The following is a 15,468-nucleotide window of genomic DNA, read 5'->3' on the forward strand; positions in this document are numbered from 1 at the left end:
CCCAGAATTAAGCACTTGTAGACTAATCCCCCACACAAATTCAAAATAAAAAGGCAAAATCACCAGAAAATTTCGAGGTTTTCCTAGAAAATCAGTGAAGGTGCTAGGTGGAGAGCTTTGATAAATCCTCTGTGTGAATCTCTGCATAAGGAAAAGAGGGGGAAAGTGGATGAGGAAAAGTGGGAGAAGGGAGGGAGAGAGTGGGTGGAGGAAAATAGGGAGAGGTATACGGAGAGGAAGAGAATTTTAGAAAAATGGTGAAACAGGATAAAAAGAAGGAGAGGAGAGGAAGAGAATGGCGGAGGAAAAGAGGAATGGGTTAAGATGATTTTAGAAGGAAAAAAAAATAATAAAAAAGACTTGAAAACTTTGAATTTTAATTAAAAGGACAAAAATGTGTTGTAAGTGAATAGTACTATGAGTGATTTTTAAAAGTAAAAAATGTCATTTTCGTTAAAAATGAACAGTACCGGGAATGTTTCTTTAAAACTAAAAAAAAAAAAAACAAAGATATTGGCTATTAGATAGAGAGATGATTCTAGAAACAAAAAAATGATAAATTAATAATAAACTATTAATAAATGTAGATTAAATAATATAATATTTAAGTCTTTTAGTTATCCTGCTTTTTAGTCCGACACTGCACCAAATGTTTCACTAAGTTAGTCCAACTTAGTCTAGTCTAAGACAATCCAGTTTAGTTCCTGAAGCTAGTTCAGTCTGAAATAATCCGGTGCAATAAACGCACCCCTAAGACCAACTAAGACTTCCATTTTGTTCATCTAGAGTATACAAGAGCTGTATAATATTTTAGGAAAACTAACGAAAATGACTTGAAAATTTTGAGTTTTAACTAAAATTACAAAAAGGTGTTATAAGTGAATAGTATCATGATTAACTTTTTAGAGTAAAAATATGATTTTTCGTTAAAGTGAACAGTACTATGAGTTTTTCGTTAAAATTCCCCATTATTTTTAACCGAAAGACTGTATGCCGACTTTCAAAAAGCTTGCTCTCCAAAGGACAAAGGCTCCAAGGGATATGTATAAATATCATATTTTTTAAAATATAGCAAGTAAAAATAATTCAGTCAGATCGTTAAAAATGAGGGGCAGCCATAGACCTTGGGCCATATATATATAGTTTCTTATTCAAGTAAAAGATACACAAATGGCTTAGTGGAAAATAATATATATTAAATGATTTGTTATCACGATCATAAGTTGGTTGATTAAGTTTTAAACATGTGGTGATATTCAGCGAATGCGATCCTCTTCTTAAACTTGTCCAAGTTCTTGTCACCCTCACAAACCTACCCTAATCTACTCCTTCAGTTCCTGCATCTGTTCTTTTCTTCCTTTCTTTTTTTCATTTTTACAACGATGTGTAAGCCATGCTAGAGCAAAGGTCTGCTCCTTACATTTTTGTTAGGGTTTACTTGTGTGCCCCATGCGACCATCTCTCTTTTCATCGACTTAGTTTGAATTTCGTGGGTTGACAATTTCACTGGCATTTCAGACAAAAAGAAAGAGTTGTATACACTCTGTATATGTTCAATAAGACAATGATCACGAATTAATAGTGGCTGATGCCTTGTCTCCCAAATGAGTCTTCCCCCAACTGGTGGGGTTGACATGGATCTTGACCTTCTTTGATGAAACGTTCCCTAAGTCATGATTGGTCATCCCATCTATATTGTGAACTTTTTTTTAATCCTACAATATTTGAGGACTAGGGTTGAAAGTTGAATGCTGATTTATACCTAGTCCTCATATGCTTTTATTCAAAACCATTCAATTATTTTTGTTGTCCTCTGGCTGTGATTGATGTTATGTATGAAAATTTCTTATTCTCTTGACAACTTAATGTGAATAATAGGAAGTGATGACATGCATCTCACTCAAGAGAAAAAACATAATTTTTTTCTTGTACAAATTATGTTCATATTAACACGTGTTTTGTCATATACACCTACCAGGCTACCACCATTACTATGATATTTCATTATGTTTTTTTTGAAATCAAATTATAGTTCGAAATATCAAATATTTCACACAAAAGCTATTAGGGTTAGCTTAGTGATGAGGTTGGGCACAGTGATAGACTAAGTTTAGGGTTTGAGACCCTCCAGTAAACCAAAAACAAAAAACTCACACCCAAACAACAGAGTAAATTGATTTCCTTTTTTCTTTTGTTTGTTTTGTTATGTGTTGGTAATTTTTCTGCTCATAAAAAAAAATTAACTGACTAATGAAGTCTCTGTTAATATAAAGTAATGAATATTGGGAAGAACACTGCCTACATATGCTTTAGAAGGAGTCATAATTCTCATTACCACATTATTTTTTAACTGAAGGTGATCAGTTCCTAATCCAAACAGCAAGTGCACACAGCATGACTTCAGATTGGCGTCATTGAAATCATACGGGATATTTTATTTCCTTTGTATGACTGTAATATGGATTTCAAAAGCGATGAGTGTAATTGTGTAGGAGCTTTCAGATATATTTATAAAGGTTGTTTTCATGATGAATATATGAAGAAAAGGGTCATCTGTGTGGACCTGCTTATTTACAAACCCTTTCTTCAGTTGTCATGATTGACACTGATGAAGGGCAGGGGCTGCCTCCTTTTCTTTGATTTCTGTTCAAACTAGTTTTCATATTCCAACTTGTTGTCGTTTACAAATTTCCAACTAAATCACATGACCATTATCTCGATTCAACCTTTGTTTGCACAGCCTCGAGAGAACAGTGCGTTTTACAATTTTATGTTGCATTTGTATTTCTAAGCTTAAAATATGTGTGTCCTTGAACCCAACCCCTATCGATCGACAATGGCTGATGAAGGAGATTCCAAATCTTAATCTAACGGGTGGACAATTTCAACATAGTGATGCGGAGCACGTGTGATCATTGTGTTTCACACGTTAGCAAATCCGCTCTGATTCAATAATAAAGAAAGTTGAGGTTTCACTCCAAATGAAAATGGGATCGAGCAATGGTGGACCCAACATTTTGTTCATATGGGGTCGTCATTAACTGAGTTAAATACTGAAACCACCTTTTTCTAAGAGTCTTTAAGTAAGGACAACTAATCAACCTTTAAAGATGATTCCAAATAACCACCTAACATTTTGAAAATTGAATATTCGTTAGGTCACTAGCGTTAAGTGATGAAGTCGATAGTTTTAACTAATAACATGGACAAATACTAAAGTTTGTTTAATTTATAGGGTTTTAAATCCCTAAATTGCCCCTTTTTAGCGAGAAAATTTTCAGTATACTGGAATACAGCTCAAAATACTAAGTGTTATAATACAATTGATTAGAAAAAAAAATTTCCCTTCAAGTTTTCAACTAATTATATTATTACATTTGGTATATCGAGCCGTATTTCCGACACTGAAAAATCTCCCCCTCTTAGCGAAGTTTAAACTCCAAATTTGCTTTAGCTAAAAAGGATCGCTAAAATGTCAAAAATATCCTTACATTGTATATCCAGGCAGAAGATCGGAATCCCATTTTGTAGGGTTAATACAATTGGGTTTGGGTTTTAAATTGGGTTAAACGAGAAAGTCATTTTGGGCTTTCCACAAAAAGAAATAGATTTGGGCGGAAAATAAATCAAAATATTTATTTTCTATACCTAGAGACAATTTCGTACACGGAAGTGATTCACTCTTGTTAGCTTTTTTACACGGATGAGGATTCTCTTCGTGGAAATCCTAGGGATCCTTACATTCTAACCATTTATCATATATCGTACTGTCAGTTTTCGTCAGGTACTATTTGTGCTTAATTTTTAAATAAAAAGTTAAATGATTTCTGACTGCACAATATACGATGAATAACTAAGATTTGAAGATTCTTAGGATCTCAACAATTTGGATCTGGATGGGATCCAAATCCTTTTTACACACATTTCCTTACTTCTAACAATTGGTTGAATATATTAAACGGAATCAACTGCCATAATTTAACAAAGTATAAACGTAAGAGGCTAAAAAATGTGTATATCATTTTGCCTTCGTAAATACAATTTTTACAAATTAAAATGTTATCGATTTATTCTTTTTCTGACTATTAGTACGGTGGTGGGACATTTTCAACACTAAGAAGAAAAATACAACTACAAAGACACAGAGTTAGTTGGTATCCGTTTTAATTAATCAATTGTACTAATTGGGATATGGCATTTTTTTTTTTAAGTACATCAATATTTTAACAATAAGAGGAGGGAGAGTTTAGCTAAGCCACACAATGGCCAGCCTAATTTGGTATCGAATTCGTCATCCACGAGATTCAAATCTAAAACCTCTTACTTTCAAGTAAAGAAGAATACCATCAGACCGTAGTACTGAGTGACGGGATATAGCATTTATATGGTCATATATGCAAGAAACAAACCAATATAATTATAAGTGTAAATTCATAAATCAAAGTATTATTAAAGTACAAATGGTATGTAATTTCTACGAAGTTTTAAATTCTGCAACTGATACTTGAGGAGGGAATAATCAAATCTAGAACGTGGTTTAGGGGTTAATCTTCTTAATTAATTGAACAACAAAACTCTTGTGTTTATTAAGGGGGTTGTTTTTAATTAGGAGTTTAAATTTTTTAAAAGAGTTTAAAAATTCAAGGGTATTTAATCAAGATTTCAAATTAATCTTCCATGGTATTCAATCAAAATTTTAAAGGAGTTCATAAAACTCCATAGAAATTTGGATGTATTCAACCATGATTTTAAAGTAGTTCATAAAAATCTATGTGTATTCAATTACGAATTGATTTTCAAGTATTTTAAAAAGTTAAGGATTTTGATGGATGTTGTTGAATTTAGAAGGATTTTATAGCGTAATTAAGCTTTAGGAAGTCAGGCCTCTCCTCTTAGGATTTTGAATGAATTCCCATGGAGGAGTCTATGAAACACCACTAAAACTCCATCAAACTTCATGAATTTATAACCCTTTCAAAAACCATCAAAATCTTAATTGAATACAATCCCTAAGTATTTATATTTTATGTTGGTTTGAAAACCTATCAAAATCTATTACCTTATCCTCCTTCTTTACTTGTTAATCCTTCACTCCCCATATATATGAAGTTTACAAGATAAATTTAAATCTGAATTTTGTTTTTTACAAATCTTGTAGCTCCAAATTATTATTATTATTATTATTATTATTTTTTGAGTGAGTTGTAGCTCCAATATTTTTTTTTATTTTAAAAGAGTACGATATTCATTAAGATACAAGAAGGAGTACGTACAAAAGAAATGATAGAGTACATAAATGAGTCTCAATAAAAACCTTGTCCGAGCTTTATAGCTCCAAATTAAAAAAAAAAAAAAAAAAGAAATGAAACTTTCCAGTATGTCTTTCTCAAAAGAAAAAAGAAGCAAAAACTCCTACTTTGTAACCGTCTTCAAAGCCTCCAAAGTCTAAACTCCAAAGCCATATCCTTATGTAGCTTATGGCCCATTTGGTTCATGTAAAGCTGAAGTCCAAGTCCAGTAAGCTCTCTGCTCTCATGCCGTAAGAAGAAGAAACGGAGCCACTCCAGCAGCAAAACAACACAAAGTTTCAGTCTTTTAGATTTCCCAGAAATGGATCTGCTCTGCAACGCATACTCTAATGCCTCCGACAACGAAGAAGCAGAAGCAGAAGGAATTAAAGAAACCTTCACACCGCCCAACCCGAAGCGACTCAAACCCGATAACCCGTTTGCACATACCAAATTTCACCATCCTCTGCCGGAGTCAACCCAGTTTCCGACCCCCCAAGCAGAAGCTCCGGTTCCTGGTCGATACATATCCAAGAGGGAGAGGGCGTTATTGGCTACCCAACCTACTGTCCCCGAACCGAACCCGAACGCTCCTGTCACGACCTTGCCTGGTACTTTGTCAATTTCATTTGTAAATATTTGTGAATTTTATTATTATTGTGTATTTAGTTTTATAGAAACATAGACTGTTAATTTGAAGAAGAAGGACTTACATGAAACGTGTTCATTGCCGCAACGGCATCTGGTATTTGCATTATTGGACCAGGACGACATGGTCGTGCTAAACCCTTTTCATATAAGTTGTTCTCTGTTAATTTGTAAGGAAAAAAAAAAGAAAAAATCTCGTGACTAGTTCACTGAAGTTGACGATGCCACTTATATATGCATGTTGTTGCTGGCAGTTTTTGGGAGTATTTCGGATTCAGACGTTCGTCGAGATGTTATGTCGTTGTTGAGAAACAAAGGGAAAAAGGGTACATCGCAGCTTGGCCAATTGCCCCAAAGAATGTCTGTAGCTCTAAATAGGCATACCAAAGCTGTCAATGCTGTGCATTGGTCACCAACTCATGGTGAGCCCTACTTTTTCATGAACTCTTGAATTATGACTTACCCTTTTCAATTCATAGCCTCATGACACTAAATTTCCGTAAAGATTGGTTCTTGGATGTTGTTTTATCGTAAATTTTGATTTTAATATATTGTTTCATTAATTTGAGTAGAAGGGCGTTTGCCAATTGTGTACTTTTATATACCAATTGTACTTATTGATCTGTTCATTGGAGTTAGTCAACAGCTCATCTTCTTGCCTCTGCTTCAATGGATCACACAATCTGCATATGGAATGTGTGGAGCAGTGATCAGAAGGTAGCCCGTTTGTTGAATTTTCACAGTGCTGCAGTCAAAGATGTGAAATGGTCACATCAAGGATTGTCTGTTCTTTCTTGTGGATATGACTCCTCATCAAGGCTGGTAGATGTTGAAAAGGGGTTAGAGATTCAGGTTTTTAAGGAGGATCAAGTTGTCAGTGTTATTCAGTTCCATCCTGACAATTCCAACCTCTTCGTATCGGGGGGCTCAAAAGGCGGAATCAGGTTGTGGGATGTTAGAAGTGGCAAGGTGGTCCATGAATATATTCGTGGTCATGATCCCATCCTTGATTTAGAATTCAGCACCAATAGCAAGCAGATTATATCCTCTAGTGATGTATCCGGACGCAACCTCAGTGAAAATTCTATTGTTGTTTGGGATGTTTCACGACAAGTTCCACTTTCTAATCAGGTAAGAGACCTCTTCCAGTCTTGCTTCAATATGTGTTGCAAATGCGGTGTTCAATCTGTATATCAAAATATGGTTGCCCCTGCATATCCTGATTGTATACTGAGCTGAACTTGTATATACTGTAATTCTGCATCATCCTGTAAGAATTTACATTCATCCTGTAAACTTGTTTTACATTACTTTTGGTAATCTGTTTAGAATGCATGGTAAGTAAGATGTATATCTAACACAAGGCCATTTGTAATCATCTTCTTAATGATGGAATACACGCGATACTAAGGGTGATGACTGCATCAGCTAAAATATGTGACACAATTCATATGGAAGAAGGATGTTCCACAAGGCCATTTAATTTGCTTTGCTATCAAATTTGTGACACAATTATAAAATCTCATATTTTAGAATAAATCGGTTGTATGTTTACTTCTTGGAACAGTAAGGGAGTGAATGAGAGTCATTTTGCTTATTATTGTGTTTACCTGCAATAAAATAAAAATATATCTGAATCCACAAAATCAGGAATCTTTTTGCTGATTATTCAGTTATGCATTCCTGATGGAAGACTTTGCAGTTGGAACCACCCCAGCACAAATAAACTTTTTTCTTACTCAACTCTAGTTTACTAGAGTATGGCAAGTTCTTCCACCAATTGTTCTTACAATACTACAAAATTGCCCAACTATTTTCTCTTAATTCTATAAGCACTTATGCTGTTATGCTTACAAAGAATAAAGTTTATACAAGGGTCAATAATGCATGATATGCTACATCTTCTGAAAATAAATGATGGAAGGTACAAAAATCATTTTGAACAGAAAAACAACTACGATAGCATTCTAATGGGAAAATAATTTTGGCATTTGAGATGTTTATTATAAGTAGTTGAGAAATTAAAAAAGGGAACTATTATTGGCACTCCAAAAATCGAAGTGTCCACTCCTCGTAAGAGTATTTGTCTTTCTATAAATAGAAAGTTTGGAGTGCACAATTAGATTTTTGGAGTGCCAATAACAATTAGATTTGTATCTGCTTTCGAGATTGATGTGCTTTGTTTAATGCTTAGAAGGTGATAATTCTATTCTGAGGACAGAACAGAACTATTGTTGTTGGAAACATGTATTTTTGTATCTTGTAAATCCATCAAGTTCATTGGATTAGGAAGAATGGAGGCATTCTTATTAAAAATTTAGAGATATTGAAATCAATATAGTTTAACCTAGTTGTACAGTGAATTACTTTTTTTGGGAACGGTTTGGTTGCTTTGTAGTGCAGGGATTTGGGTTCGGTTTGGTTACATCTGTTCTGAATGACTTAATTTCATTTTCATTCATTATGTTAAAGTACAATCTTAGTCATCTCTCATGTGTACAAGTCCTCTGAGATATGGTCATTATCAAGTTCTCAAGGGTCATGTTTTGGTGACAAACTTTTGAAACTAATACAGTAATCATTAACTACTTCCGAGTAAGTCCTAATTAGATTTACTGTACGTTGGCTTTTGAATATTCCTCTCTAAAGAGAAAATGGTTTGGCATAAGGAATTTATTGCTTTCAATTGAAAATATTTTGTTAGTTAACATTGTAAACCATGTATTGAACAAGGTTTGCTAAGGTTGCTAGTTAAAAAAATGTATGATCAGAAGTATGATTTGTTATCATTTGAGACATTGCACATGCTGCTCCTATTTTTCTTTATTTGTCGATATTTTTCTTAATGTTTATTGTATCCACATTTGTGATCATTTATGCATTTTCTGCCACCTTACATCAATATGAATCTTGTTTAACCGTTTATTTACTCGTAATAATCACATTGCTTCATTCATGTTCCATTCTGTAATTATGTTAAACTGATATTTCTATGTATCAGGTTTATGTGGAAGCCTTTACCTGTCCCTGTGTGAGATCCCACCCATTTGAACCATTTTTTGTTGCTCAGTCAAATGGTAATTATATTGCAATCTTCTCTTTAAGTCCCCCCTTCAAGCTGAACAAGTACAAGAGGTACGAAAGCCATGGAGTATCAGGGTTCCCCATTAAATGTGTATTTAGCTTGGATGGGGAAAAGCTAGTCTCGGGTTCCTCCGATGGTTCTTTATACTTCTATGACTACAGGTCTTCTGAGCTTGTTAGAAAAATCAAGGCGTATGAGCAGGCCTGCATAGACGTTGCTATCCACCCTGTCATGCCGAATGTGATTGCTTCGTGCAGTTGGAACGGAGAGGTTTCAGTGTTCGAGTGAGTTTCTCGTGTAAACTTTTCATACAAGAAATGTAGTGTTTGAGTGAGATTTCATCGCCAGACACTGTTTGGTTGTTTAAGAGAAGGATCGAGTACGTTGAAAGCAATTTCTAGCATTTGTTACAAGAGAAACTGATATAAATGGAACAAAAATGAAAGGTTAATTAGAAATTTCCTTTGCTTTTTTAGCGTTTGTTTGCTTATTGACCGGTAACAACTAACTTGTTTTAGCGCAGGCTGGGAAGTGTTATTTAAATGCCTAGAAACGCTTTTGGTGAATGCTTTTGAAACTAATCTTTAGTTAAAATGTAAGTGAATCCTTGAAATACATAGTTATGTGTTTTCAGCTAAAAGCACATAACTAGTGCTTCTTGTAGGAAACATTTCAAGTGCTTTTAGAATTCAAAAACATTTTCTCTAAAAGTCGAGAAACGATTTTGGTGAAATTGTTTTTTAAACTAATTTTTAGTTAAAATGCAAGGGAATCCTTAAAAACAACTTAAAAGTGTTTTTGCAAATCTTCATAACTAGTGTTTTTTGTAGAAAACACTTCAATTGCTTTTAAAACCTAAAAATATTTTCTCTAAAAAAGTTTTCAGTCATTCTAAGAGCACTTCTAAATAAGTCCTTAGTGATTTTATTGTACTTTGTAATTTATTGTTTAGCTTTGAAAGTTATTGGATTCTTCTTACTTCAAGGGATTGTGGAATTATTATAGGAAACTTTAACGAAAAACTCCCGATACTGTTTGTTTTAACGAAAAATTATATTTTTACATTAAAAAGTCAATCACGGTACTATTCACTTTATCCTTTATTTTGTCCTGATAATTAAAACTCAAAGTTTTTAAACCATTTTCATTAGTTTTCCTATTATATTATCCTTTAATAGGGATCAGGATCCTCGTCATATCCTTTTTGTGAGGATCCCGAGGATTAAGCAATCATGTCCGTTCATCGTTCATCGTGCAGTTAGTTTTCGTTTGGTACTATTTATATTCAATTTTAAATTTTAAATGATTTCTGATCGCATAATATATGATGAACGGATATAATTACTTAATCTTTAAGATTCCCATAAAAAGGATCCGGCAAGGATCCTGTTCCTTCTAATAGATCTTTTCTCCTAAAAATTTGGCTTTAAAGGGGTCATGTCACAATGAATATTTCACATCATACGTGATGTTTGATAATATGTGTTTGGGGCTTCTCAAAATTCTGCTTTATAAAAAAAACTTCTACGATATGATTTGTGGACGTGCTAAAGCTTTTATGTTGCCGACTTGACACCCAACAGTTAATCGCTGTGTATTTGGTTTTTTATATTTTTTTTTTATTTTTTTTTAATTATTATTATTATGGAAGGAGGAGAATTTAAAACTATTACAATTATTTAAGATCGATTTGAGTTTTTTCAAGACGCATGAATGACGATTCAATATCTTATCCACTAAGATATTAATTTGGTTAGTGGTGAGTAGCAATTGTGCAGGGTGAAATGACGGGCAATGCAATTTAGCGAATATTAGGAAATAGGGAAATCGACACTGAAACTTAGGGAAGGGATGAATGAACCTAAGTTAACCACTGAGCTGCAAATCGCTTTTGAGAGTCGGTGGTGTAGTTGTCCCTGAGCTTTTGCTCTAGGGCTTTTGGGGTTTCATGCCTCTTGTTTTCGAGTTCTTAGGTTTTTATTTTCTTGGTTCATACATACTGCCTGATTCTCAACCTTAATCTCTTCGTTCCTACATTCATCTTTTCACCATCTCCTCTATTAGTTTCTCATCTTCCCTTTACCCCAAATCCCATAAATTTGGGATTTTAGGGTGTTTCCAATTTGAGTGAGTTTTCGTATTTATCATGGTTGATTTGGGTTCTATGTTTTTCATGTTTTAGTTTGACTTGGTTGGTGCCTCTTGCTCTAGTCCTATTCATTTCCAAGTTCTTGTCATTGCTACTATACGATCCTGGTTGATTTCCTCGTAGTGGTTGACAGTGAAGGTGAAGGTGACGCTTATAGTGGCGACGTTTTTAGTTTTGTTGATCTAGGGTTTGTTTATGGTTGTTGCATTTGGTCTTCCCTTTCTCTTTGAGACTTTGAGCTGCTATTGTTTATGGGCTTGAGTTTAAAGCTTTTTTTTTTTTTTTTTTTTTTTTTTTTTTCTGTGTCAACATTGAGTTTAAAGCTTTTAATACATGTTGTTCCCCTTTGGAAAAGGAGCTCTTGAAATGTATATGCCAACATTGCCAAGAGCACATAATGGAGTAGTATCTAAGATGAAGGGTAAACGTACTTGTTGAAAATTGTAAGCCTTTAATTGATTAGAGGCAAGGCCTTTTAGACTCGATGAATGTGTTGAAAATTTAAGTACTAAACAAACAATAAAAAAACCACATAATAAAGAAATTTTTTTTGCTTGACCTAGGATCAATATAGGAAGGATTTGAAACAAATAAATGAAGGTGTTGAAGGAAGTTCATATACGTAGCTGTTAGGTATGGGGCAATCTGGCAAAGTGGAGCAGTTGATAGCAATACTGTGCAGGCGCTTCTAACTTGGGCAGACCTAACATGATGAAACAGAAAAACGACTCACTTAAGAGGGGAGGTGTGGGGGCATACTCAAAACTGTGCTTTTGTTCATCATCTACTTCCCTTTCCATCAAATAGGAGAGAAGAGAAGGGAGGGAGGTGAGTAGGGGGGCCAAAAAAGGATACTAAAACAAGACACAATTATGCAATTCCCTTTCCAATTGTTCATGGGAGTCAATTGTAGGGGGACATGACACACCACTTCTCTCCTTTTTAGATGCATTTGCAAATGGGACCAAACCCCCCCTCCCCCTCCCCCTCTAAACACCTAACAACCCCCACCCCCCACCTCCACCCCCCACCTATCTTTCAAATACCACCTCAATCACAAAACACAGACACAAAGCACAAACCCACAAAAAACAAGTCAAAAAACCAAATTTTCTCTAATCCAATTATTAAATATATATATACACACACACATATATAAAAGCTTGCTTGTAACTCCATTTTTTCAATAGCACTATCTAGACATACTTTCAGTTATTGAAAACATTGATGGTCCACATACAAAACTGTTTGTATTGGAAAATATGGCAGCAAACCCTAATCCCATTTAAAGCAAAGGAACACAGTCATGCATAATATATACTATCCACATTATATATAATATTTTAATATATATATATATATATATATATTTCAACCTTCATATGAATATGCTCCCCACCTTGCCTGGTCTCAAGCTGCAATCTTATTAAATCCATCTCTTTAATTGTCACACCGTTAAAATTCAGAATCAAATGAGAAAAGCTAGCTAGCTATAGCTATTGCTAAAAAGTAAGAAACCAAATCAAAGAAAGAAAGAAAGAAACTGAAACGGTAAGCTCGAGTATTCTTCCTACTACTCCATATGACTTCATCATCAACTAAAAAGATAAAAAGAGATATACTTCCTTTACAGGAAAAAAAAATTTATATTTACAAATAATATCTATATATGTGTGTGTACTTGTGGTCAAGCGGGTATTCGCTTCATAAGGGCTCCACCAGCTGGCCATTCGAGCGACATGAAACGATGGGCTGAAAGGTTTTACCTAAGCCAAGCCAAATCATCTTTCGGAGGATTGGACATGAACTCCACGGTCCTAATCAATTTAATGATGTTTTTGCTTTTGATTAGGGAACCAAAACCAATATTATAAGGAATCTAACCTCATGCTTAACGATGCATAATCGTTGCTTTGGAATCACAAACCCTAGATAGCTATCTCTCTCTCTCTAGTCTTTAGTCTCCCTCATTATCTTTCTGCCATAGTTTTTTATGTATATATTTGTGATCCATCTTATCATGTCTTCTGTTTTTTTTTTTTTTCGTTTTTTTTTTTTTTTTTTTTGAACTTTAGATAAATGTTTATCTTCTCCTACATGCGCCATAATCAAAATGTTTTATGTTAGATACAAAGTGTTAAATATCACCAATCCCTCATCCAATCCTGGCCTTGTAAAGTAGCCGACAGACTCATATTTATTGACATCACCATGTGATTTGTGGCCTCAACCAAGTCATCCCATTTGGTTGGTTATTCTTTAATTTTGTTTTTCCCTCTACTCTCAAATGGATCAAGAATTGTAAGATATTTGAAAAGAAAAAAAAAGAATAACAACCACTCATGATTTTGTTAAATGCCTTGTTCTTCCCAATTAGGATTAGGAAGTGTGTTCCTTTATTAAAATGATTAAGTTTCCTTGTTCATGTCGTAGACTGCTTCACAGAGACATGACAGACATGATTGCAATCTAATTAATGTAAACCCAAAATTAATTAAGCAAGAATTAATCATATTTTCCAATGGCAATGATATCCCATAAAGCTTAAGCTAAGATTATGTCACCGGTTGACGCCAAGGTCTAGAAAGCTGAGTCCAGCTAGAATCCAGTTTAATTGGATATCAACTATTTAAGCATTTTTCATTTCAGCTTTTCAAAAGATTTGCTGTTTCCTTATCAACACAGTGGTTGAATTATTGAATAGTAACACTGTTCATGCATAGATTGCAGGACAAGGATTGTCTGCCCTCCTACTTCCGGTGTCCTCCTGTGCTCTTCTGTTTGTGTGGTATATTACTATTCATTTTTGTCTTATTATCTCTAAAAAATAATAATATAAAATATTGATGTGATTTAACTTTGATCACATAAAACAGGAGAGCACCGGAAGTGGGAGGGCAGACAATCCTTGTCTTAGATTGCATGAAATTATAGTCAACTTAGATATCACCTTAATTAGTGATAGCTAGCTAGGTGCACTGTTTAGTGTTTGCCTTATCTAAACGTAAGGATTGCTAGCTGGCCTGGAAAATTAAGAAAAAAACACTACACAATGTGACGTTATATCAATTATCGACAGAATTACGGTGTTAATAACTTAATACTAGAAACTATACATTTTGGTGGACACTAACAGTAGTGCCCCCTCTCCTGATTTTTGTCGTCAATGATATCGAAAATGAAACTAAAAAACACAAACTATGTGAGGAAACAATCAAATCATAACAAGCACATGCTCAAACAGAGGAGAAATGGACGAGAAATGTTATTTCTAGATTATCTGTCAACGTAAGATTATCATGTTTTTAAATTGAATCTGAATTATTGATCAAGTTAATGTTGAATGCAAATCTAGTTATTCTATATTCTCAATCATACAACATGAAGCATGTCATATATAAATGCCGGACAATCTATTATGAGAGACACTACTCTACAATGGACATATACGAAAGTTTACATTATAGACACAATGTGCTTTACTATATATAGGGCAAATCTTTGATGAGGCAAATATGATGGAAGTGATACAATCTTTGATTCTGAGATGAGTTTCATATTTACTTTTTTTTTTTTTTGTCAAAATATTTACTTTATTAGGGGGTCTTGATTTTTCACTTGAATTATCTTCATATATCTTTCCTAGCTAGTCACTGATCAATAATCATGAAGCAGGATGCATGCAGTTACAAAAATGGAAAAATATTGCTTCAACCGAAAGAAAAAAGAACGTGAAATGCTAATAAGTTTAGGAAAATACTTCACATCCCAACCTACAAGTTATGAACACCACATTATCGCATCAAAAAGATAGCACATTGTATTATCCAACATAAGAAAGGACACCTAAGTTGAAACTTGAAAGAAAGAAATTAAAAAAGAGTCGTCTAGCATTATCGAGAAGGCTACACATGATAAAATGCCACCATGCATTCCTAAAAGTTTTGAGTCTGTGAAGACTTGCCTTTGAATAAAGGAGATTACACAATTATGTAGCAGTATACTAGCTAGGTCAAGGGCACGTACACCAACAATTCTGGATTGTTCGACCAGGTGGGGGATTTGCCTTACTAGCGTCGACATCATGAACAGCGTCCCTAATTTTTGGGGCACTAGTCTAGACCGACAAGAGTGGACAAACAGCTAGCTTTAAGCTCTTGTTGATACAGACCTTGTACTATAGGCTAGCTATGGCAATCCCCATAATCACCATCCATCATCATCCACGAAGGTGAAGTTCCCATTTCTGTAACCGGTAAAATCACTCTATCGTATGAAAGTGAAAGATCGATAGAGAT

At 34.3% G+C, this 15,468-nt stretch overlaps 1 protein-coding gene across 1 annotated transcript; it reads left to right on the forward strand.

The window, feature by feature from the left end:
• Nucleotides 1–5,456: 5,456 nt before the first annotated feature.
• LOC103965915 (WD repeat-containing protein 25) lies at nucleotides 5,457–9,496 on the forward strand. The gene is made up of 4 exons (XM_009379015.3): nucleotides 5,457–5,899; nucleotides 6,191–6,358; nucleotides 6,583–7,067; nucleotides 8,938–9,496. Exons 1-4 carry the CDS (start codon nucleotides 5,611–5,613, stop codon nucleotides 9,307–9,309), a joined length of 1,314 nt encoding a protein of 437 aa, XP_009377290.2. The 5' UTR covers nucleotides 5,457–5,610; the 3' UTR covers nucleotides 9,310–9,496.
• The last annotated feature ends 5,972 nt before the right edge of the window (nucleotides 9,497–15,468 follow it).

This window comes from the organism of the source record quoted next, unplaced genomic scaffold, assembly GCF_019419815.1.
Source record: "Pyrus x bretschneideri cultivar Hongxiangsu unplaced genomic scaffold, Pyrus_bretschneideri_v1 Contig23, whole genome shotgun sequence".
Classification (NCBI taxonomy): Eukaryota; Viridiplantae; Streptophyta; class Magnoliopsida; order Rosales; family Rosaceae; genus Pyrus; species Pyrus x bretschneideri.

Coding starts and splice junctions, on each gene's coding strand:
- LOC103965915 (XM_009379015.3), top strand. CDS start 5,611: ATGGATCTGCTCTGCAACGCATACTCTAATGCCTCCGACAACGAAGAA. Junction 5,900..6,190: donor TCCTGTCACGACCTTGCCTG/GTACTTTGTCAA, acceptor TGTTGCTGGCAG/TTTTTGGGAGTATTTCGGAT. Junction 6,359..6,582: donor GCATTGGTCACCAACTCATG/GTGAGCCCTACT, acceptor GTTAGTCAACAG/CTCATCTTCTTGCCTCTGCT.